The sequence below is a fragment of the Schistocerca serialis genome, chromosome 2, assembly GCF_023864345.2.
Source record: "Schistocerca serialis cubense isolate TAMUIC-IGC-003099 chromosome 2, iqSchSeri2.2, whole genome shotgun sequence".
NCBI lineage: Eukaryota > Metazoa > Arthropoda > Insecta > Orthoptera > Acrididae > Schistocerca > Schistocerca serialis.
In genome coordinates, this window is record NC_064639.1 from 317,533,390 (window position 1) to 317,557,637 (window position 24,248).

A 24,248-nucleotide genomic window follows, 5' to 3' on the forward strand; every position below is an offset into this window, starting at 1 on the left:
TAAACATAAACCCAGGCAGCGTCGGGTACTCAGCTGGCAGCAAATAAACGCCTTTAATATAGAAAATGGTGTCAAATAATTTCAATCTTGCCGAAACTCGCAAATAAGATGATTGTTGTTGTTAGCTGCAATAGAGCGGTGGAAAAGACGTGCCGAGTGATCAGTAATAGCCATCATGACTGTAGCTACAGAGTTAGTCGAATCAACAAGGCAACTGCTATTACGGAACAAATAACATGTATCTAAATTACTTCTCTGAGTTCATGGAGGAGAAGCTGTCACAGTAACGATATGGGCTCAGTGAGTGCTTCTACTTATTTCCACCCTGTTTTTATACACTTTTCTCCTTCGACTACATTACTTACTCTTTTGTTCTGCTATGGAACTCAGCAAAAGAGATCTGGGTAATTGATGACATAGCGCATGTTTCGGCTACGCTCAGTATCTCATACAGCGTTATTCCAGAGTTGCATGTACAAATTGAATTGACAGGCTTGCTGACAATTGAAAAAAAAAATCGGTAGTCCTCATTAGGAATACACCTCAAATCTTTCGCTCATGAAGATTCAGTGGTGGAGCATGATAAGCACTCTCCATTGATTAATGCGTTACAGCCAATGATTTATGATGAGTCCGGTTTATTGTTACAGCAGCTTTTCCCCTGACCTTCCCTAGCTTGATCGAGCCTCTTGCTCTGATCATTGGCTTGTGGATCCTCACCTGTGACTGGCGATAAACAGAATTTTGGCAACGTCATACTGAGCTCGCAAATGTTTTATCAGCGCAAGCTAATACGGTGTGAAATACACAACCAGGCTGTACGGCGATGCTTCACGCATCTTCTCCACCACTCATCCATTTTACAACACTCTCCCATAGTCTAAGACTGTGCAGACAGCTGGCGACTGCATTTAAAAGTTTAAGTATGGTTTACGTCTTCAAACCTCCATCAAGATACAGTGTTCTACTTAGTAATCATCAATGTGAAAGATTGAAAGAGTTATAAGCCGTAGGCGCTCTCGACTGGTCTCAATTTCTACAATCTCTTCTGGGTTGTCCTATTTTCAAATGATGTACAAACTTGGAGAATTGCATCATAACACACTGTACTGTCTTACAATACATTTATTCATTACCGGTTTCGATCATGGACCATCTTCACAGTGACAAAAAATCTGTTATGAAGATAGTCAGTAGCGAATAAACATGTTTTAGGACAGCACAGTTTATCATACATTTCTCCCAGTATATCGATGCTGTTGACAGTCAACTGAAAAAAGAAAAAATTGATGGACGAACGTTACGTCCATTGTCGCACGCCGAATTTATGAGGACAACGGAAATTTAACAACAAGTGACTCCACTCCTGTTTCTATGCTTCCTTTAATGCAGTGTAAATGAAGCTAATCATATGACAGGATTTTGGGAGTGGAGATTGAGCTGATGCTCTATTTTCTTAGTAATTTTAGCTAGAGTTTCACTTGCACATTGACAAGACATTTGGTAAGGCAACAAGCAGGAACTCCAGTGCAGTTGAGGGAGCATTACACGGTAAAAACTGTACGAGAAGACAGATACTGGAATATATCCAACAAATGTTTGAGGACGCTAGGTGCCAGCGCTACTTTGAGATGAAGAGGTTGGCGCAGGAGGTCAGTTTGTTGCAGGGCACACCAAACCAAAGTGCTGACGACCTCTTAAAACATTTATTGGCAGGTACAGAGCTGCCATTATTGTGCTGAAAATACAAAAACCATATTTATTTCATCTGATAAGACTATGGCTTTCATGTTCTCTCTAACGTCTAATCAGACATCTTAAGTGATTCAGCATTACTGTTGATACATATAAACACCTTTTTCGGATGGTCTGGGCCATCATCGGTGCGGCACAGTGTCTCAGCTGCATATGCTTCGCACTTTGGCCTTTATCGGGCTGAAACGCAAGCAGCAGCTGCACAAGACCTGCTGTAATTGCCGTATGACGCTTAAGAAGCCAGATATCATATCACGCAATCCGAAATTAGAAAATATTACAACCATACTCGGAATCTAATTATTCTACCGCAGATTTATACCCGCTGTACCAACTGTGCAACACATCTACACAGCACTGAATGTAAATACTTGTTGTAGGCCTATATGTGATTATAGTGTTTCTGAAATGCCTTTCTTTGACGTACGTTCTCCACCAAAAATATGCATTACACACGTTTATGGTACAGCCGACATGCAAGGCATTGCGCTGTGGCGTTCGAGTACGGGAATTTTGGGAATTATGGTTCATCATTGTGTGTGTGTTTGTGTGTATGTGTGTGTGTGTGTGTGTGTGTGTGTGTGTGTGTGTGTGTGTGTGTGTGTGTGTGGTGGGTGGGTGGGTGGGTGTCCTGCCCACTCTTTTCTCATCCTCCCGTACCCAACTCTTAGTCCATGGGTTCCTCCCCCTTTTGTACATCTGCTCCTTCTCCTTCTGACCATCTCCTCCTTCTTCTATCTAGCCAGATAAACCCAGACGAAGGCCGCTGCAATCGTGGCCGAAACATTGGTGTTTCTCCGGCAGCAGTAGTTTTTTACATTATACCATATAAAGAAAACTTTTATGTCGACTTCTTCTATCTAATTCAATCTCCTCTTCGTCCCCCTCACTCTGTCTAGCTGTAGCAATTCAATGTCCATCGCTTCCCCCCACTCCCTACCCCCTTGCACAGTTAATCTCCTCCTCTCTCCTCTATGTCGTCTTCCCACCTCTCTCTGTCCATCTGCTCCTGTTTCCTTTCTTTGTCTAACCCCTTCTTTCTCCCTTCGCTTTCCATTTCCTCCACTTTCTCTATCCATTTCCGCTTCCTTCTCTCTTTGACCATCTCCTCCTCCACCTCTCCAGTCTTCTCTTCCTCCCCCTGTCTCTGTCCATCTCTCGCTCTTTCCTTTCTCTGCTCATTTCTCCCCTCCCTCTGTCTACCTCTCCCCCCACCACCACCCTCAAGTCTCTGCCCATCTCCTCCTCACCCCATGTGTATCTTCCCTTTCTCTATCTGTCCATGTCACACCATCTCTATCTGTCCATGTCATACCATCTCTATCTGTCCATGTCACACCATCTCTATCTGTCCATGTCACACCACCGACGCAGTCCAAAGACGATAGTCTTGTTGCCACGTCTAAATGCAAATATTACATACCTTTGGACACAGAATCCAAATCACGCCGACTAAAATGAATCCTTCCGCTTGAATTTGATGTTACTTGCGGTGGTGGTATTAATAAAATGCACAATTTTGGCACGCTTTGGAATAATTCCCTTGTCTCTGAAACTTAATAAAAATATTGGTGAGCTCAGTAACTTACCGAATCTATGAATACACTGCATCAATTCCTCTCTGTAGAGTTGCTTGATGTGGGCTTTAAAACTTTCCCATCGTACAGATTGTTCTATAAAATTTCAGGTGAACTGTCGGCGCCTGCAACTTGCTGCCACAATATTTCAACACAGACTCTTCTGGCCATCTTCAGGTGAATAGCGACAGAAAAGGCACTAAGCTTACGTATTTAAGACCCCGCCGGCACGTGCGTGGTCTGTCCATCGGTGCTCAGAATGCGCTGTTTGTCTGCATGCCTGTGCGCTGCGTCGCGCGCCTCATGGTGGATATGTTGACGGCACCTTTATAGTTTGGCCTCATGGACTGGACACTTTCCGAGATTTTCTGCGACATCTTAACTCTGTACATGAAAACATAAAATTCGCTATAGGTGGTTGCTTGCCGTTTTTAGACGTCTTGGTGCGGCGGAAGAGCGATGGCACATTTGGGCAGTCAGTGTTTCGAAAGCCCACTCATACAGACCTGTATCTGCAGACTACTAGTTGCCGCCATCCGGCACAAACGATGGGCGTTCTAAAGACCTTAATCCACCGAAATCATACCATATCGGATGTCGACGATCTGCAAACGGAACTGGACTATCTGCAAACTGTGTTCAAAAGCGATGGATATTCGTCCCAGCAAGTACAGAGAGCAGTACAGACGTACAAACGACAAGACAGACAAGAGGATGAGGCCTTCAAAACGCCTCGTTATTTACCATATACTGGAAATATTGCAGCCAAAATAAGCCGAATATTAACATAGCATAAAGTTAAAGCAGTTTTTCGTCCCCCTTCTAAAATCCCGGCACTATTTGGATGTGTTAAAGATAGCACTGCGCAATCCAGATGATCACAGAATTTCATGTGAATGCGGCAAATGGTATGCAGGACTAACGACGCGCACAGTGCAGGAACTCATCGTAGAACATCAGCGGCATTTTCGCCTGCTCCAAGCAGACAAATCTCCACTGGTCACTTGATGAAATATTACCAAACGAAAGTTATGGCCCTTATGCCAAACTTCTGGAGCTCAATCATCAATTAATTAGTGGAAATACGATTGTCTGAGTCCCTAATCATCGAGACGGCGGTTTCCATTTAAATTCTGCCTAGAATCCCGTCATAGGAAAACTTGGTGCTCTGCGCTCTGCGTAGCCGGCGCCGTTTGCCCTGCGAAGGCAATCAATCTAATATCGATGAAAAAACTTTCACCACGGAGGGCACCTGACGCAGCACACAGACCTTCAGACAAACAGCGCATGCGCAACGGCACTCATGTGCCGGCGGGGTCTTAAATACGTGAGCTCAGTGCCTTTCCTGCCAGTACTCACCCGAAGATGACCAGAAGACTCTGCGCCGAAATATCGTGGCAGCAAGTCGCAGACGTCCGAAAGTTCGCTCAAAATTTTTTGGAACAATCTGTACGATGGTAAAGTTTTAAATCTCACCTTGTTTGTTGCCATACGTTTTTCCCTTCTTTCATTTGTAATACATGTTTATTTACGAATATAATAAACGGGTTATGAAGAGTGAATATGTACAAACATCAATGCGTCACTTGTTTTTTCTCTGTGTCAAAAAGTCTTCCCAAAAATCTATTACAAACTTTACGACCTGATGTTTTCCGCATGGCTGCAATGCACCACTAAGTGGAATTCGCCTTTTGGTGCAGATTAACCGTTTTCTGTCCACGTGTTCACAGCGCATTATCTGACCTGCTGCCCAGGGGAAAATAAGCACTAATGGCTTGCTCTTGTCACATCTACTTGAAGGTACACCCAACCTAAAAAACATTCGACTTGTAATAGCTATAATTATTAGTTTGCAGATGATGTAATTGCTGAGGTACTGTTCTTCAGTACACTGTCATCAGTCACCAGTAGATATATCTGCACTTACACCCGTATGGTAGTTACAAATACATTGCTCCATTACGTTTCCCTTTTTGTAATCTTGCTTTTCAGGTTAGAACAAATTTCCACCAAAAGTTTCATGACGTGATAGTATCATTTGGTGTTACCCATAATTTCTGATGTTGTTAATCCATATCTGTCGTCCTGGACATGTATTTAGTCGGTGAGCATACTCCAGGTAGTCAATTTTCGGATTTTTTTTCGGCCACATTTATTCCAACACTTCTGTGGTGTCACCGCCAGACACCACACTTGCTAGGTGGTAGCCTTTAAATCGGCCGCGGTCCGTTAGTATACGTCGGACCCGCGTGTCGCCACTATCAGTGATTGCAGACCGAGCGCCGCCACACGGCAGGTCTAGAGAGACTTCCTAGCACTCGCCCCAGTTGTGCAACCGACTTTGCTAGCGATGGTTCACTGACAAAATACGCTCTCATTTGTCGAGACGATAGTTAGCATAGCCTTCAGCTACGTCATTTGCTACCACCTAGCAAGGCGCCATGTTCAGTTACTATTGATATTATGAATACTGTACCGTCAAGAGCGACGTTCACCATTTATGGATTAAAGTTAAGTATTCCACCAGCTACGTCTCCGTTTTTCTAAATTCTAATTTCCTTGTCTTGTTCCAGACCTCACGGCAGCCTGCGTGAGCTAAAACGCGTGCCTTTCGGCTTCCTCTAGTAAACCGGTGTTGGCTCTTCTGCCAACCCACAACTACTTCACTTCCACTTTTCGCTCTGTGCTGAGCGTGTGTGTTTACAGTGTGGACGTTGTCGCCTGTTGTCGTGTTTGTCCCCTGTCCTTTGTTTGCGTTGTGGTGTCTATGTGTAGTTTGATATTTGCTCATTTGTTACGTGTGATGTGGAAGGGGTTTGTGTGTGTGTGTGTGTTTTAATCTCTCTCTGTCTCTCTCTCTCTCTCTCTATTCTCTCTCTATCACACACACACACACATTCACAGATATCGCATATCGCATATACTCAAATAGACAACAAATGAACAAATATCGCCGGCCGAAGTGGCCGTGCAGTTAAAGGCGCTGCAGGCTGGAACCGCAAGACCGCTACGGTCGCAGGTTCGAATCCTGCCTCGGGCATCGATGTTTGTGATGTCCTTAGGTTAGTTAGGTTTAACTAGTTCTAAGTTCTAGGGGACTAATGACCTCAGCAGTTGAGTCCCATAGTGCTCAGAGCCATTTGAACCATTTTTGAACAAATATCAAACTACATATAGACACCTCAACACAACCAAAAGACGAAGGACAAACACACAACGATAGTCGACAACATCCACACTGTAAACACACATGTTACCGATAAGTGGAGGTGAAGTGCTGAAACAGATGTGGTCGAAAAAACGCCGAAAATAGGCCACCTGAAGTATGCGCACCGACTAAATACGTCTCCAGGACAACACACATGGATTAACAGCATCAGAAATGATAATTTAATGCCACGAAATTTGTACTCCAAAAGTTGTTTCTAACCTGAAAAGCAACAGAAAGGTAAGAGAAACGTAGCAGGGTAACATATTTGTCATTACTATATAACGCATTTATTATCTACGTAAACAAATATCTATTACAGACCACTGCAAATGCTTCGCAAACAAAAGGAGCTAGCTGCGCATGGCAAAAAGTGTGCCTCTCATTTAGTGTCGAAGACGGAATACGCCTCCATGAATTTTAAAGCAACTAAGGAACGACGGAAAACGGATAAAATGACCATTTCCCCAGTATGTCCAGAGGCAGTTTCAAGTAATGGTAAACTACACTCCTGGAAATGGAAAAAAGAACACATTGACACCGGTGTGTCAGACCCACCATACTTGCTCCGGATACTGCGAGAGGGCTGTACAAGCAATGATCACACGCACGGCACAGCGGACACACCAGGAACCGCGGAGTTGGCCGTCGAATGGCGCTAGCTGCGCAGCATTTGTGCACCGCCGCCGTCAGTGTCAGCCAGTTTGCCGTGGCATACGGAGCTCCATCGCAGTCTTTAACACTGGTAGCATGCCGCGACAGCGTGGACGTGAACCGTATGTGCAGTTGACGGACTTTGAGCGAGGGCGTATAGTGGGCATGCGGGAGGCCGGGTGGACGTACCGCCGAATTGCTCAACACGTGGGGCGTGAGGTCTCCACAGTACATCGATGTTGTCGCCAGTGGTCGGCGGAAGGTGCACGTGCCCGTCGACCTGGGACTGGACCGCAGCGACGCACGGATGCACGCCAAGACCATAGGATACTACGCAGTGCCGTAGGGGACCGCACCGCCACTTCCCAGCAAATTAGGGACACTGTTGCTCCTGGGGTATCGGCGAGGACCATTCGCAACCGTCTCCATGAAGCTGGGCTACGGTCCCGCACACCGTTAGGCCGTCTTCCGCTCACGCCCCAACATCGTGCAGCCCGCCTCCAGTGGTGTCGCGACAGGCGTGAATGGAGGGACGAATGGAGACGTGTCGTCTTCAGCGATGAGAGTCGCTTCTGCCTTGGTGCCAATGATGGTCGTATGCGTGTTTGGCGCCGTGCAGGTGAGCGCCACAATCAGGACTGCATACGACCGAGGCACACAGGGCCAACACCCGGCATCATGGTGTGGGGAGCGATCTCCTACACTGGCCGTACACCACTGGTGATCGTCGAGGGGACACTGAATAGTGCACGGTACATCCAAACCGTCATCGAACCCATCGTTCTACCATTCCTAGACCGGCAAGGGAACTTGCTGTTCCAACAGGACAATGCATGTCCGCATGTATCCCGTGCCACCCAACGTGCTCTAGAAGGTGTAAGTCAACTACCCTGGCCAGCAAGATCTCCGGATCCGTCCCCCATTGAGCATGTTTGGGACTGGATGAAGCGTCGTCTCACGCGGTCTGCACGTCCAGCACGAACGCTGGTCCAACTGAGGCGCCAGGTGGAAATGGCATGGCAAGCCGTTCCACAGGACTACATCCAGCATCTCTACGATCGTCTCCATGGGAGAATAGCAGCCTGCATTGCTGCGAAAGGTGGATATACACTGTACTAGTGCCGACATTGTGCATGCTCTGTTGCCTGTGTCTATGTGCCTGTGGTTCTGTCAGTGTGATCATGTGATGTATCTGACCCCAGGAATGTGTCAATAAAGTTTCCCCTTCCAGGAACAATGAATTCACGGTGTTCTTATTTCGATTTCCAGGAGTGTATTATACTGCATTAGTAACTTGATAACGTTTCAAACAGTAAATACCGACGTCATAGACAGAACGTATTGGGTCGCGGGCGGAAAACGTCTTAGGAGCGGGATTTCACCTCAGACTCGTCCTGTCGCCGCATCAGCCTCGTCTCGAGCGCTACCAGTCAGCTGTCGCAGGCTCGATACGCGCTGACGTTGGGGGCAAAGGATGAAGCGGTCTGGCGACTGAGATGTGCGGCGAGAGCGCGGGTGAAGGAAGCGGGCAGAAAATTTGTTTTCTTAGCAATTAAGCTATAATTTAAATGAATGTGCCTTCCTATTTTCTGTGTGTCCCAGAGACTAGAGTCAGATGGAAATTAGTAAACATTATTTGCCTACAAAGGAGTATTTTTAGAGCAGATTAATTTTAAGGCAGCATCTTTCAAATTATTTTTGGTAACCAAGATTGTGGTGATCGTTAGAAAAGCTCCTTGCTTTGAAGAAGGACACAAAGTGTCTAGGTATATATTCCTGGGAGGTAGTTGGCGCTTAGAACTACCAATTAATGGATACCTTACAGATATGGGAAGTACCCTCAGAGCTCGTTGGTAATAGAGACTCAGTTTTTTGTGGACAGTATATCGTTCTCATGATGGGGCCTGGTTCTTAAATGCAGGGGGTAGCTCCCAGCAGGGTCTCTCAGCCAGCCTTTTGTTGGAGTGCTAGAGCAGAGAAGACGTAGCGTTCGTGTGCATCGCACAGGATCTTGTGGACAAATGCCAGCCGCAGTCGGGACGACACCAAGTGGTGCTACGGCCTAAAGACTAGGTAACGCACCGTCAGTTCCACTATTGCTCCTCTTTACTAACATTTCTGTCTGTCCCTCGCTCTTCTGAAGCTTATGGAGCTTCAGTGATTACATATCTCCAAGTTTTATTTTAATTGCATGCTTAATAACTTGTGAATTTCAGAAGTTGGTATTTCTGAACATCATTTACCGCCAGGAGCTGATGATAAAATTTCTTTATTGTACAACCAGACTCATCCTCAGATTATCAACAGGTTCTCAAAAATATTTACAATATCACATTAGGCGTCATAAAATTAATGGCGACAGACAATAAAAACACAGCTCACTCATTCATGCTATGTAAAAAGCAAGCATTAACTCCTGGGAACGGGGGCGTCATACATATTCTGTATTCTGTATTTGCACGTAGAATGGCTCCGTTAGTGGCATTAATGCTGACTCGTCGACGAAGCATGACTTAACTCTGCCTGGTGCTTTTTCTGACTGACGATGTAATTTATGTTAGCATACGACAACAGCGACAAATTCGTTGGTTTTAAATAGCTTAGTATAGTATTGTAAATGCTTTTATGAACCTGATGATGAAATATGGAATGAAACTGGTTGTTCAATAACGAAATTTCAGCAGCAGCTCTTGATAGTAAATTATTGAACTATGAACTTAATACTGAAGACTAGAGCACTCCTTCCTCCGTATTTCAGTGGTTGGTATTCGTTTTCCCTTGTTTTAAAATATAAATTTTGACTGGAGAATATATCGCAATTAAGGAGTCAAAAACGGGCACTTTCCATTATTAATGATTGTGGTACTGCCCTTCCTGGCCGCCTACTTCCCCATGGTTAGCTTCTTTCAATCAGTGTTCAAAGTGACTACTTTATTCACGCCTGAAAATAAATTCGAAGTAGATGCTTACAAAGTCACGCGGTATAGCATCATCTTCCGTGGGTTCCACTTGTTAGCAGGAACTGCGGGCAAGCAGGGTGTAACACCACATACACTTTTCCCTCCAGGCGCTACACCGCTCTACAGCCTTCGAGGTGTCTCTGTCAACAGTGCCACAGGAGTGTTGTGTGTGTGTACAGCAAGTAAGTGTGTGTTGTAAGGTTTTTTTACATAGAACATTGTAATTTTGTTAATATTTTGGATGTCAGGGAAAAAGTAAAGGTTCAATAACATCTGAGTAATAGCGGGTAACATCTCTGCCAAGGAACTGCTCTGCGAGAGACTGTTAGTAGAACCTTTGCTTGTGAGTGGAGTGAATTCTTGAAGAGACAGAGAGAGGAGCACTAGAATTGTATCTTGTGATGGAGCAAGATGTGTTTAGGCAGTGCTAGGCGCTGGTAATAATTTTCTTACATTATTTTTCATTTATGAAGAGTTATTTTGTAAAATGATTCAGAAGACTTGAAAAGATGCTGTAATAGCGCATTTTCCGAGACAGCCAAGCGTAGTAATTAGTTTGGTCATGAATTTAGAACTGGAGATTTTTATGATAACGTGACAGTATGTGATATACTGAGTTTTCTTCAAAGATGGATAGCATACGTGTTTGTGAGAAAATGGTTCAAATGGCTCTGAGTACTATGGGACTTAACTTCTGAGGTCATGAGTCCCCTAGAACGTAGAACTACTTAAAACTAACTAACCTAAGGACATCACACACATCCATGCCCGAGGCAGGATTCGAACCTGCGACCGTAGCGGTCGCGCGGCTCCAGACTGTAGTGCCGAGAACCGCTCGGCCAGCCCGGCCGGCGTGTTTTTGAGAGAGCAAAGAAAATTTGTCCAGGTCTTTCCACTTAATGCAAAGTGAATTTTTAATTTTTCAAATGTTAAAATATTTTGTCCTAGTGATGTATAGTTTTTTTAATACGGTTACTTTATTATTTTTCTATCAACCAGCATCCGTCTCTGTATTTCAAGTTTCACGTATATAGTTTTGCTTTCCCGAGTTTCTCAGTAAGAGAACTTTAATTTACAATGATTATTGCAGGAATGAGATTTATTCGCACACATTATTGTTGATGTGTCTATAGTTTAAAGCATGCATTGCACATCGCATTGTTAGTAGTTTGAAGTTTTATTTTTGAACTAGTATAGCAGCAACAATAATAGTTTGGAGATAGCATCACCACATTTCGATTGCGACATATTTTACAGACAGGGCAGTTTTGGTAGTTATTTCTATTTCATATTTCTTTCGCATTAAGAGTGTTTGTATCATTGCTAACAGGATAGTTTTCTTAAATTTAACAGAATAGACTGTACTGTCGCCATGAGTGTTGCAGTATACAGTTTAATGTTGCATTTCCGATTGATTTTTGCATTGCTGATCAGTTTTCAAGAATTACGAGATCACTTACGAACTTAAATACGAGCTTAACTGTTTCTCTAATGACGAGTGGAGTATCATGGTACCTAAAAAAAAAAAAACTAAATTCCTCCCGAACAGGTCATGAAGGCCCAACGGCACCGACCGGCCGCCGTGTCATCCACAGGCGTCACTGGATGCGGATAGGGAGGGGGCACGCGGTCAGCACATCGCTCTCCCGGCCGTATGCCAGTTTACGAGACCGAGCCGCTACTTCTAATTCAAGTAGCTCCTCAGTTTGCCTCACAAGGACTGAGTGCACCACGCTTAGAAACAGCGCTCGGCAGACCGGATGGTCACCCGTAAAAGTGCTAGCCCAGCCCGACAGCGCTTAACTTCGGTGATCTGACGGAAGCCGGTGTTCCACTGCGGCAAGGCCGTTGGCGTTTCATATTACCACACAGACAAGATATCAGTAAATTTAAAAATACATTACCATGCAACCAAAACTGATTAGGCAGTCTGAGTGTAATGCGTACCGAGGCACAGGAAGGTGGGCTCGCCGGCGTACTGCGTGGGCAGGTTGGGCGCGCGGTCGCCCGGCAGGAAGAAGGGGCAGCGCTGCTCGACGCGCTGGCACACGGCCCGGCACGGCCGCACGCGCCGCCCGCCCACGAACGCCGGCACCAGCGTCGCGCACACCCACTGCCGGTACGCCTCCTGCAACACCACCACCACGACTCACTCTCCTGCACGGGCAGTCCTGTCGACATCAGCTGCTTGCACCAGCGTCGCTTTCCAGCTGGAGGTAGCACGAGCATGGAACTCTCTGGTACTACCCGGCGATGACAACTGAAGATCTGATCAGAGAGGCAACACAGTAGTGTTACAGCAACATGGAGGAGACGTGAACTCACCGCACGAAATACGCTGAAGCGCAAAAGAAACTGGTATAGGCTTGCGTATTCAGATACGGATATATGTAAAAAGGCAGAATACGGCGCTGCGGTCGGCAACGCCTGTATAACACAACAAGTGTCTGGCGCAGTCCGGTTACTGGAGCTAGTACAATGGTAGGTTATCAAGATTCAAGTGAGTTCTAACGTGGTGTTATAGTTGGCGCACGAGCGATGGGACACAGCGTCTCCGAGGTAGAAATGAAGTGGGGGTTTTCCCGCACGACCATTTCACGAGTGTACCGTGAATGTCAGGAATCCGGTAAAACATCAAATCTCCGACATCAGTGCGGCTTGTAGCGTTGCTCTTGGGGGGCGCAAAGAAAAATAAATGTTTTTTTTTTAAATTGTGGAAAAAGTGAATATTTTGGTGGGCCATTTGGCAACAGAATCAGAGATTGATTACACTATTATAATAACATACGTTGAGCATTAAATACCTGAATAAGAGCAGCATATTGGTATATTTGAGATCGTTCGGAAGAAAAATTATCATTTCTATGCATTTTTATAGTCGCGATGTCGTCATACCCGGACCCGGGACCAGAAGATTTACAGACTTTAAAAGAAATGCAACACTACAAAATCAAAAAAAAGTTGGTTCAGAAATAATAGGAAAACGACAATGTTCCTTCTGCCTCATGCTGCGTTCGGCCCATCAGCGTGATCGTAATTACTGGTGATGAACTAACACAAAATAATTATCATTGAAGTAAATAAGGAGATGGAAACCATCAAGGTTAATTAACTAAAATAAGCACACTTATCTTTAACACACCTTTTTTTAATGCTACGTACCTTTTCATATTAAATTACAATAGATCACCATTGTGGATAAATACTTTATACATATCAGTCAAAAATGTCCTCTTGATGCTGTCTGTTCGTAATCAGTTACAAGAAATTACATGTTTTCTGATTGGAAAAATAACAATTAGCATTTTCACTCAATATTTTCACATAAAATATAAAATACCGTACTCGTTAAGGCCTGTGCTATTGTAAGTGAGCGGGATTCACCTTATGAGAAAGGATTTTCGCATAGATATCGACCGCGCGTACCTGAATGGTGGCAAATCAGACTTACATCCATACTGTGATAACAATAATCCGTCAAGCAAGTTCTAAATGCAATTACAAGTCAGAATGGAACAAAAACAAACCAGAAGATACTACCAATGTGATAATAATACGGTCGCCAGCCTAATTAGGCATTAACTGAGTTTCTTTCCTGTACAAGTTGGTATATATTCATGCAAAACAACAAGTTGTAACACTGCATAATATAGTAGAATTTTAGAACCAGAAAATCTATTGAACTCATAGTTTCACGTTCTGCACTGATATGGAAAACCATGAATACATAACACTACACTATAATGTTTACTACAAAACTTTATACTGTCTTTTAATCTGATTAAAATCGGGCATAGCTTACCCTAGAAATTGTACTTTCATACCAGACACAAAATGTCAATTTTGTTAAAGATAAAACACTGATAAATGTTGACTTTTATATTGACTTTAACTTTTGCTGGTCAAACCAATTTAGGACACTTCAGAATTCAATTGAATGGGGGGGGGGGGGGGGGCCCTGAAACTGTATGATCACTGTATTTAGAAAAATGATTACTGAATTTATTATTCATTCACGATTTCCAGTGTATAAGTTACTATTCTTTTTATCTTATTTGCTGCTCATTTAAATGCCTTTAAATCTGTCTCGAAATAATAAACTTCATTACTATATCAATACTAAAGTTATCTTTCGACTTCGTTAAACCTTCGCTATTCATTTACTGGTTCATTAACAAAACATTTCTTTAAACCCCATTCTAATATTGCTAGTTCTGCAAATAATTATTATTAACACAATTTTTAATTTTTATTTCGGGACACTCGGATTGCACAATGTTTGGAAAGGGCCCTGCCTAGGTTAGTTGTGAGGATAACTAAATGATGGAAAAGTTCTGGTAAAATTTAGGTTATTATTGCACCAAAAAAACACAGTTCACTCTCCGATCCATACGAATACAGTACTAAAAGTTTCAACCTGCTAGTATCGATGCGGCGGCTGGCGGGCGGCGAGATGGCGAGGCACAGAGCACACATACAACCACAGCTATGGCTCTTGTCGTATTGGCACTTTAATTCTTCTTAGCGTCGCAATACTTTTCCATTTAGTGCCTATGGAATTTTGCCATGCTGTGTGGGCGTTGGAACGGCATACCCGAGGCTCAGTGAAGCTATGTCTTCCAGGAGAGCCTCCTCGCTCCAGAAGGTGTTGCTCAAACCAGTGCCAAACTCCAACTATTACTGAGCCCGTTGCGCATTTTCCCGCGCTCGCCTGCCATTCAGCTTTTACCGCTCTCTGACAGACCGGGTATTCACCCGAGGTTTTGCATTCTACATATCCTAACACATTGCCTACGTATGGACCAGATGCACAGTAACAATTTTAAACATCTTACAACAGTTTCAACATTTGTTACATTTGAATTCTATTACAATATTGCTTGACATTTGACATAAACATTAATATTCACATTGAAACTTATTTACAGTTTTCTTAACATAATGGCATGGAACAAAACGAAATGAAATCAGAACATCAATTACACAAGTTTATCGAAAAATCAGATGGAAATAATTACAATAGTACAGAGTCGTTGTTGTTTACACGCCTTTCATGGAATATAAACAGTAAAACAACAGAATTCTTTTTTATATCATTAATCGATACATGTACATAGAGATTCACAGGCACCACGCAAGAACGGCAAAGATAAAGAATAATAGATTCTATCGCTGCTATGCGATGGTTCATTTCTTTTACTTTACAATTGTTCGACAACTTTAGGCCATCAGGCGTTTACTATTGGGCGTATATTAATGTTTGTGAGGCGAAAATTACTAATATTACAGGCTGGAAAAAGATCCTGCAAGAAGGGGACCAACGAACACCGAAGAGAATCGTTCAGCGTGACAGAAGAGCAACCCTTCCTCAAATTCCTACAGATTTCAATGCTGGGCCATCAACAAGTGTCAGCGTGCGAACTATTCAACGAAACGTCATCGATATGGCTTTCGGAGCCGAAGGCCCACTCGTGTACCCTTGATCACTGCACGATACAAAGCTTTACCCCTGACCTGGGTCCGCCAACACTGACGTTGTACTCTTGATGACTGGAAACATGATGCCTGGTAGACGAGTCTCGTTTCCAATTGTATCGAGCGGATGGGCGCGTACGGTTATGGAGACAACCTCATGAACCCATGTGCCCTACATGTCAGCAGGGTACTGTTCGGGCTGGTGGAGGCTCTGTAATGGTGTGGTGCGTGTGCAATTGGAGTAATATGGGACCCCTGATACGTTTAGATGCGACTCTGACAGGTGACACGTACGTAAGCATCCTGTCTGGTCACCTAAATCCATTCATGTCCACTGAGCATTCCGACGGGCTTGGGCTCTTCCAGCAGGACAATGTAACACCCCACATGTCCAGAATTGCTATAGAGTGGCTCCAGGAACAATCTTCTTAGTTTAAACACTTCCACCAGCCACCAAACTCCCGACACAAATGTTATTGAGCATATCTGGGATGCTTTGCAACGTGCTGTTCAGAAGAGACGTCCACCCCCTCGTAGTCTTACCGATTATGAACAGTTCAGTGGGATTTATGGTGTCTAATCTCTCCAGCACTGCTACAGACATTATACTTATATGGATATGATGTCTGTTCTTTCGGACATGTCCATATAACTATATAATTCTAGCAATACCGGCCATGACTCCTACGGGTCTTCCACGTGTAATGAGTGTTCTCACCTTGTATGTCCACACACTACATTCTTAGTGGGACACTACAAATGTAGCGTGTGGACATACAAGGTGAGAATGTGGGTCTCGCGGGAGGAGTGCGCGAGATAGTCCCTGCAGTCGCACTATTCTCTGTGCCCTCGGTGGCTCAGATGGATAGAGCGTCTGCCATGTAAGCAGCAGATCTCGGGTTCGAGTCCCGGTCGGGGCACACATATTCATCTGTCCCCCTTGATATATACCAACGCCCGTCAGCAGCTGAAGGGAATAATATAATTCTTATTACTTCAGACATTAGTCGATTCCGTGCCACGTCGCGTAGCGGCATTAATGTGTGCTTGCAGGGGCCCTGCACGATATTGGGCGGGTGTGCAAGTTTCTTAGGATCTTCGATGTACATTGCTCTGCAAAACTTAATGACGAGATAGATAAAGAAAACCTATTAACAACTCTGTGGAAAGGAATGAAAGTGTGGGGGCACGTCGCTAGTGATCTGACTGTTGCGCAGAGAAAAATGGTTCAAATGGCTCTGACAAGGGAACCTCCCCATCGCACCCCCCTCAGATTTAGTTATAAGTTGGCACAGTGGATAGGCCTTGAAAAACTGAACACAGATCAATCGAGAAAACAGGAAGAAGTTGTGTGGAACTATGAAAAAAATTAGTAAAATATACAAACTGAGTAGTCCATGCGCAAGATAAGCAACATTGAGGAAAATATGAGCTCAGGAGCGCCGTGGTCCCGTGGTTAGCGTGAGTAGCTGCGGAACGAGGGATTCTTGGTTGAAGTCTTCCCTCGACCAAAAATTTTACTTTCTTTATTTTCGCAAAGTTATGATCTGTCCGTTCGTTCATTGACGTCTCTGTTCACTGCAATAAGTTTAGTGTCTGTGTTTTGCGACCGCACCGCAAAACCGTGCGATTAGTAGACGAAAGGACGTGCCTCTCCAATGGGAACCGAAAACATTTGATCGCAAGGTCATAGGTCAACCGATTCCTCCACAGGAAAACACGTCTGATATATTCTATACGACACTGGTGACGGCATGTGCGTCACATGACAGGAATATATTGTCGACCCACCTAACTTGTACATGGGTAAAAATATTCTTCTACCTTGCCCCATTTAGGTTTTCTTGTGGATGTGATAATCACTCGCAAAAAAGTGATGAAAACATAAGAGTTTGTCACATAAACTGAAAATAAAAAATTAAACTTTTCACTCGAGGGAAGACTTGAACCTAGGACCTCTCGTTCCGTAGCTGCTCTCGCTTACCACAGGACCACGGCGCTCCTAGACTCCCACCGTCCTTGATGTTGCCTACTCAGTTTGTATATTTTACTAATTTTTTACATAGTTCCACACAACTTCTTCCTGTTTTCTCGATTGATCTGTGTTCAGTTTTTCAAGGCCTATCCACTGTGCCAACTTATAACTAAATCTGAGGGGGGTGCGATGGGGAGGTTCCCTTGTGAGCACTATGCGACTTAACTTCCGAGGTCGTCAGTCGCCTTGAGCTTGGAACTAATTAAACCTAACTAACCTAAGGACATCACACACGTCCATGCCCGTGGCAGGATTCGAACCTGCGACCGTAGCGGTCATTCGGCCCCAGACTGTAGCGCCTAGAACCGCACGGCCACTCCGGCCGGCTGCGCAGAGAAAGTTAGACGGCACACGGTGTGAGGTCAGCGTGACTGCACAGCCAAATGGACTGGCTTCGCAACGTTAGCCATTTCAACTAACGGGAAATTCAGTAACGGTACATTATGGTGCTTTTAGTAGGTTTCCGTACCTCAGTCCAGAAAACCGAAACCGTGTAGGATCACTTTGTTGTCCATCTGTCTTTCTCCCCGTCCGTCCGACTTTTCAGAATCTATTTTATCTTGACGTGTAGACGCATCAAGTCACGTACTGAGGTCTATGGTCCTTTGGCGGCATAGTAAACGTTAACTTATAACTTAGTGCAATCAAAAGAGAGGGCCATTTGTGTCTCATACTATGCTACTCACAAAACCATTTACAAAAAGCATTGGGCACGTCCCGTTACTCTAAAACAATGAAATTTGCCGAGAAGCAAGGTTCCACACTACAACCAAAGGAAAAAAATGTGAAAATTCTTAGTTTGCAGTTGCATCACACGAAAAAATTATAACAAGTTTGTTTGCGTGGCCACAGCAAACTGTAAGTAATAACTTATTTACATAAAAAACGCGATGTGAACTGTTTGATGATATAATAATAGCAAAACTGTATCGTTTTAGATCCGACTGAAGATACCGAAGAGCAAGAAAAAGGCGAAACGCGTCTGAGAAAAATAAATTAAGTTGCAGGAAAAAAAGGTGATTTTATTTACAAAACAAGTGTAAAAAATTATCATTTGTTATTAGACTGTCTGTCTGTTCATCCGTCTATTAAGACCCTTTCTTCTCGTGAATGGATAGACGTATCACGTTGAAGTTGGTGTCACATACTGCGGTCTACTGACCCTTTGAGATATAAAAAAAGTGAAACTACTAAGACAATGAAATCAAATATGCCCATTTGTCACATATTTTCACACTCACGAACTCACTCATTAAAAATTTGTGGATACTTCCCCCTGACGTAGACTCAGGAAACTTGGCAACAAGAAAGGTTCGATAGTACAAGGAAAGGAAAAAAATCAGCAATCGTTAATTTGTAATTATATAACACGACAATATATTTCTTTTGTAATTTGTTATCCGACTTCAGACTTGAAACTAAAACATTCTTCATAGTCTTAGAATCCCTGGGACCGATAACTAGCAGGTATTAGTGCCATAAAAGGCAAAAATCGTCGAGATTCTCGATTCTCGCAACGGGTGAACTGTCTACACACATAATTAAGTCCTACAAGCACATGGACAATTTTTCATTACAGCTAGACCCGGAGGAAACATTTGGGTGATATGTGAGGCGTGTTGTCTGCTCTTTCGGATGTGTCCGAAAGTACAGACAAAAAGCATTCACGTAACTGATTCGCCTCGATGGGCAATGAATCCACAACCTTCAATGCCGATGCACATCAACGTTCGGCCTCTGACAGGATTCTAAAATTACCGCAAGGAGGACATGGACGGGGACTGAGGATAGGTAGCCATAGATGGGAATGTGAGTCGGTTGGGAGGCGTACCGTGACAGTACGTGCATCTGCAATAAAGTCTGTGTCCGGGTAGCACAGTATTAATACAGTCGCCTGATAACCAGGAGATCCAGGGTCTCAGTACCGGTCTGGCATACATTTTCACTCGTCACCGTTGAGTCCCCATAAAACCCACTGCAGCTGATATCGTTAGTTCATTCCCTTTCGTTTCTTTTCCGCCATCTCCACCCTGAATTTGCATAATATATGGATGACTCCACACGGAGAAGAATTATTATCAAAATGGAAAAAGGACGAAGTGTGGCGAATGTAGTCTCCGGGGTTTGGTATTGCTCACAGCATAGTTTCACGTACATGGCGAGTGTTCCGAAGGAGAGGAGCTGGTCGAACACTGTCAACTACAGCAGCAGATGACCAGCACACTGTGCAACAGTCAAGAAGGGACCAACTTCAAACTAGAGCTCAACTGAAATTGGCCTCCCGTCCAATGACGCCAAACGCTTATTTCCATTTCCATGATGGATTTACGATTTATTGCAACCCGTCCAAATGCACCAACGGTCAGATGCTGTGACGGATGAATGGAACTCCTTACCAAGCTCATGGCTAGCATGGGAAATGTTGCAGAGCACGCATTGCTGTCCCTTGCTGAAATGGTCAGCGTCCCCCGATTTAAATCCAATCGTTCACATGTGGGAGGTGTACTGCAGGACTGTTCTGGAAATATATACCACTAGCCGTTATTTTTGAACACTTTACTTAGGCTACTAGTCGCAATGCCTGATTAGAGTCTTCTTCAGGGACCATTACGTCGAACGTCCGGAGTATTTCTGTCTTAGACTTGGATAATACCTCTACAGTAAATGAATTCCGTAGAAGTCTTTCGACCAGTGTGTGCTCTACAAACACGTAACAGCAAAATAAGTTGCTGTCGCACCTGTAGAGAGCACACACTGTTCTAAAGACTTTTACGGAACCCATTTACTGCAGTGGTTCTCGTATTATGCGTATGTACGACTGGAACAGTTCAGATGTTCGATGTATTGGGGCCTCAAGATGACGCTACTGAGGAGTTAAAAAATAACGGCTGATGATATATATTTCTACAACAGGCCGACAGGCCGCTGTCCATCATTTCATATTTTTATGATGGATTTATGTCCACCCTGATAGCTGAATGGTCAGCAAGACGGACTGCCGTGCTAATGGGCCCGGGATCGATTCCCGGCTGGGTCGGAGATTTTCTCAGCTCAGGGAGTTGGTGTTGTATTGTTTTCATCATCATCATTTCACCCCCATCCGGCGCGCAGGTCGCCCAATGTGGCGTCGATGTAATACGACCTGCCCTGTAAGGGGCCTCCCGTCCAATGACGCCAAACGCTCATTTCCATTTCCATGATGGATTTACGATTTATTGTAACCCGCCCAAATGCACCAACGGTCAGACACCGTGACGGATGAATGGAACTCCTTACCAAGCTCATGGCTAGCATGGGGAATGTTGCACAGCACGCATTGCTGTCCCTGATGGTCACGCACCTTATTAAGAACCATGTCCCGCCTTTTGTAATACCCAGGGGACCATGATAAACCGCGGTGACTTCAGTGTGGTTATTGCCTTTGAATAAATCATTTCCGTTCGTCTAATTGCGTATTTCTTCCAGTTTCCTTCTGTACTATGCTGTAGCGCTCTCTCTACGTGTGATACAAGTTTCGTCGAGCTATGTTACTTGGCAGTAACACATCATGTCGTCGTTGAGTGTTGGGCACAAATGTATGTCACTCAACAAAAGAACTCACCAGTGGCCTTGGATCGCTGTAGGTGATGTAGCAATGGCACCAGGCACTCGTGTGACCGTGCATCACTAAGTCATGCCAGTAAAACTATGCATTTCCCAATCAATTGTATGGAATCAGCACAGTAAGATGGATTTACGTGCACATAAAAGAATGGCAGAAAGCAATTATCGCATTTGGACGTTCCCACGACCACACGCGAAGATGCTTTAATTAGCTCACAATCAAGTGGCTATTTTCCTTTGATTGCAGTAGACAATAAAACTTTTTAGTGTTATTAACATCACAATTCAGTCCCATCTTCGGCCATTTTCAATACTACGCAGTTTCTCTGCAACTAGAAGTGACTAATTCATTTCTCTCGTTTCAGCTCTTGTTGTAAGAATTTGATACAAAGCAGTATATGAAGATTAAAGCCGCTGGTCTCCATGTTAACCCATCAACGAGAAAATTATTTATTTCAAAGGAAAACTGACCTTGGCATTCAGTGGCCAAAACAATTAAATGTATTCTTTTGTAATGATTTCTAAATATGAATATAATTTCATTTTTAAAAGCTAATCAATTTTTTTACTGTTTGAACGTCAAAAAATCGTTAATCTCAAGCTGTAAATATTTTTCTCACAATAACATAAAAGTACGTTCGTTTTTAAGTTCATCCGTTATACTACGAAATTTGCATTTGTTTCGTTAAGCAGTGTACAGTTCGTTCGTGCCAGAAAATATGGAAAATTATATTATCAAACTGGTGGAACATAGCAAAAACTTGACACTACAATGAAATGAACACCCTTAGCTGCTTACAGGCGTTGACATACGTCAACGGGGACAGATGAAAATGTGTGCCCCGACCGGGACTCGAACCCGGGATCTCCTGCTTACATGGGAGACGCTCTATCCATTTTTTTTTTTTTTTTTGTTAAATCTCATTTTGTTCGCTTTTGTTAGTTGCACCTGCTCGGGGCGGACGTCGTAAGATATCCGTTTAAGTTCGTTGTTGATCGATTAACTCAGTTTTTTTTATTACAGAGGGCAGCTAACCCTCTTTTTTTCTATTTGTTCGCTTTTGTTCGTTGCATCTGCTCGGGGCGGACGTCGTAAGACATCCGTTGAAGTTCATTTTTGATCCATTAACTCAGTTTTTTTATTATAGAAGGCAGCTAACCCTCTGACCGAACACACTGAGCTACCGTGCCGGCATCCATCTGACCCCCCGAGGACACAGAGAATAGCCCGACTGCAGGGATTTATCTCTGGCACGCCTCCCTCGAAACCCACATTCTCAACGTTTTGTCCCGCACTACATTCGTAGTGCCCCGCCCATTATACTCATTACTCGTGGCGCGTTGCCGATTCCCGTAAGAGTTCGATACTGTTTGTGCATTTGCACAGACGAAGAAGATGGTCAAGTGGCAGGTGAGCCTTAACTATATACACTCCTGGAAATTGAAATAAGAACACCGTGAATTCATTGTCCCAGGAAGGGGAAACTTTATTGACACATTCCTGGGGTCAGATACATCACATGATCACACTGACAGAACCACAGGCACATAGACACAGGCAACAGAGCATGCACAATGTCGGCACTAGTACAGTGTATATCCACCTTTCGCAGCAATGCAGGCTGCTATTCTCCCATGGAGACGATCGTAGAGATGCTGGATGTAGTCCTGTGGAACGGCTTGCCATGCCATTTCCACCTGGCGCTTCAGTTGGACCAGCGTTCGTGCTGGACGTGCAGACCGCGTGAGACGACGCTTCATCCAGTCCCAAACATGCTCAATGGGGGACAGATCCGGAGATCTTGCTGGCCAGGGTAGTTGACTTACACCTTCTAGAGCACGTTGGGTGGCACGGGATACATGCGGACGTGCATTGTCCTGTTGGAACAGCAAGTTCCCTTGCCGGTCTAGGAATGGTAGAACGATGGGTTCGATGACGGTTTGGATGTACCGTGCACTATTCAGTGTCCCCTCGACGATCACCAGTGGTGTACGGCCAGTGTAGGAGATCGCTCCCCACACCATGATGCCGGGTGTTGGCCCTGTGTGCCTCGGTCGTATGCAGTCCTGATTGTGGCGCTCACCTGCACGGCGCCAAACACGCATACGACCATCATTGGCACCAAGGCAGAAGCGACTCTCATCGCTGAAGACGACACGTCTCCATTCGTCCCTCCATTCACGCCTGTCGCGACACCACTGGAGGCGGGCTGCACGATGTTGGGGCGTGAGCGGAAGACGGCCTAACGGTGTGCGGGACCGTAGCCCAGCTTCATGGAGTCGGTTGCGAATGGTCCTCGCCGATACCCCAGGAGCAACAGTGTCCCTAATTTGCTGGGAAGTGGCGGTGCGGGCCCCTACGGCACTGCGTAGGATCCTACGGTCTTGGCGTGCATCCGTGCGTCGCTGCAGTCCGGTCCCAGGTCGACGGGCACGTGCACCTTCCGCCGACCACTGGCGACAACATCGATGTACTGTGGAGACCTCACGCCCCACGTGTTGAGCAATTCGGCGGTACGTCCACCCGGCCTCCCGCATGCCCACTATACGCCCTCGCTCAAAGTCCGTCAACTGCACATACGGTTCACGTCCACGCTCTCGCGGCATGCTACCAGTGTTAAAGACTGCGATGGAGCTCCGTATGCCACGGCAAACTGGCTGACACTGACGGCGGCGGTGCACAAATGCTGCGCAGCTAGCGCCATTCGACGGCCAACACCGCGGTTCCTGGTGTGTCCGCTGTGCCGTGCGTGTGATCATTGCTTGTACAGCCCTCTCGCAGTGTCCGGAGCAAGTATGGTGGGTCTGACACACCGGTGTCAATGTGTTCTTTTTTCCATTTCCAGGAGTGTATATACTAAGATGGTGTCTGTTCTTTCGGACATGTCCGAAAGAACAGATACCATCTTAGTATATATAAAAACTTGACAACCAAAAAAAAGGTTTCAATTCTGAAATTTCTGCTTTACAGTGGTAAATGC

At 44.7% G+C, this 24,248-nt stretch overlaps 1 protein-coding gene across 1 annotated transcript in view; it reads right to left on the bottom strand.

Annotated features, from left to right (window-relative positions):
• The window catches only part of LOC126455948 (NALCN channel auxiliary factor 1), a 169,272-nt gene that overhangs the window by 132,824 nt on the left and 12,200 nt on the right, over positions 1-24,248 (bottom strand). The window contains exon 2 of the mRNA XM_050091704.1: positions 12,102-12,282. Coding sequence (XP_049947661.1) covers positions 12,102-12,282 — 181 coding nt within the window. The remainder of the gene's footprint in view (positions 1-12,101; positions 12,283-24,248) is intronic.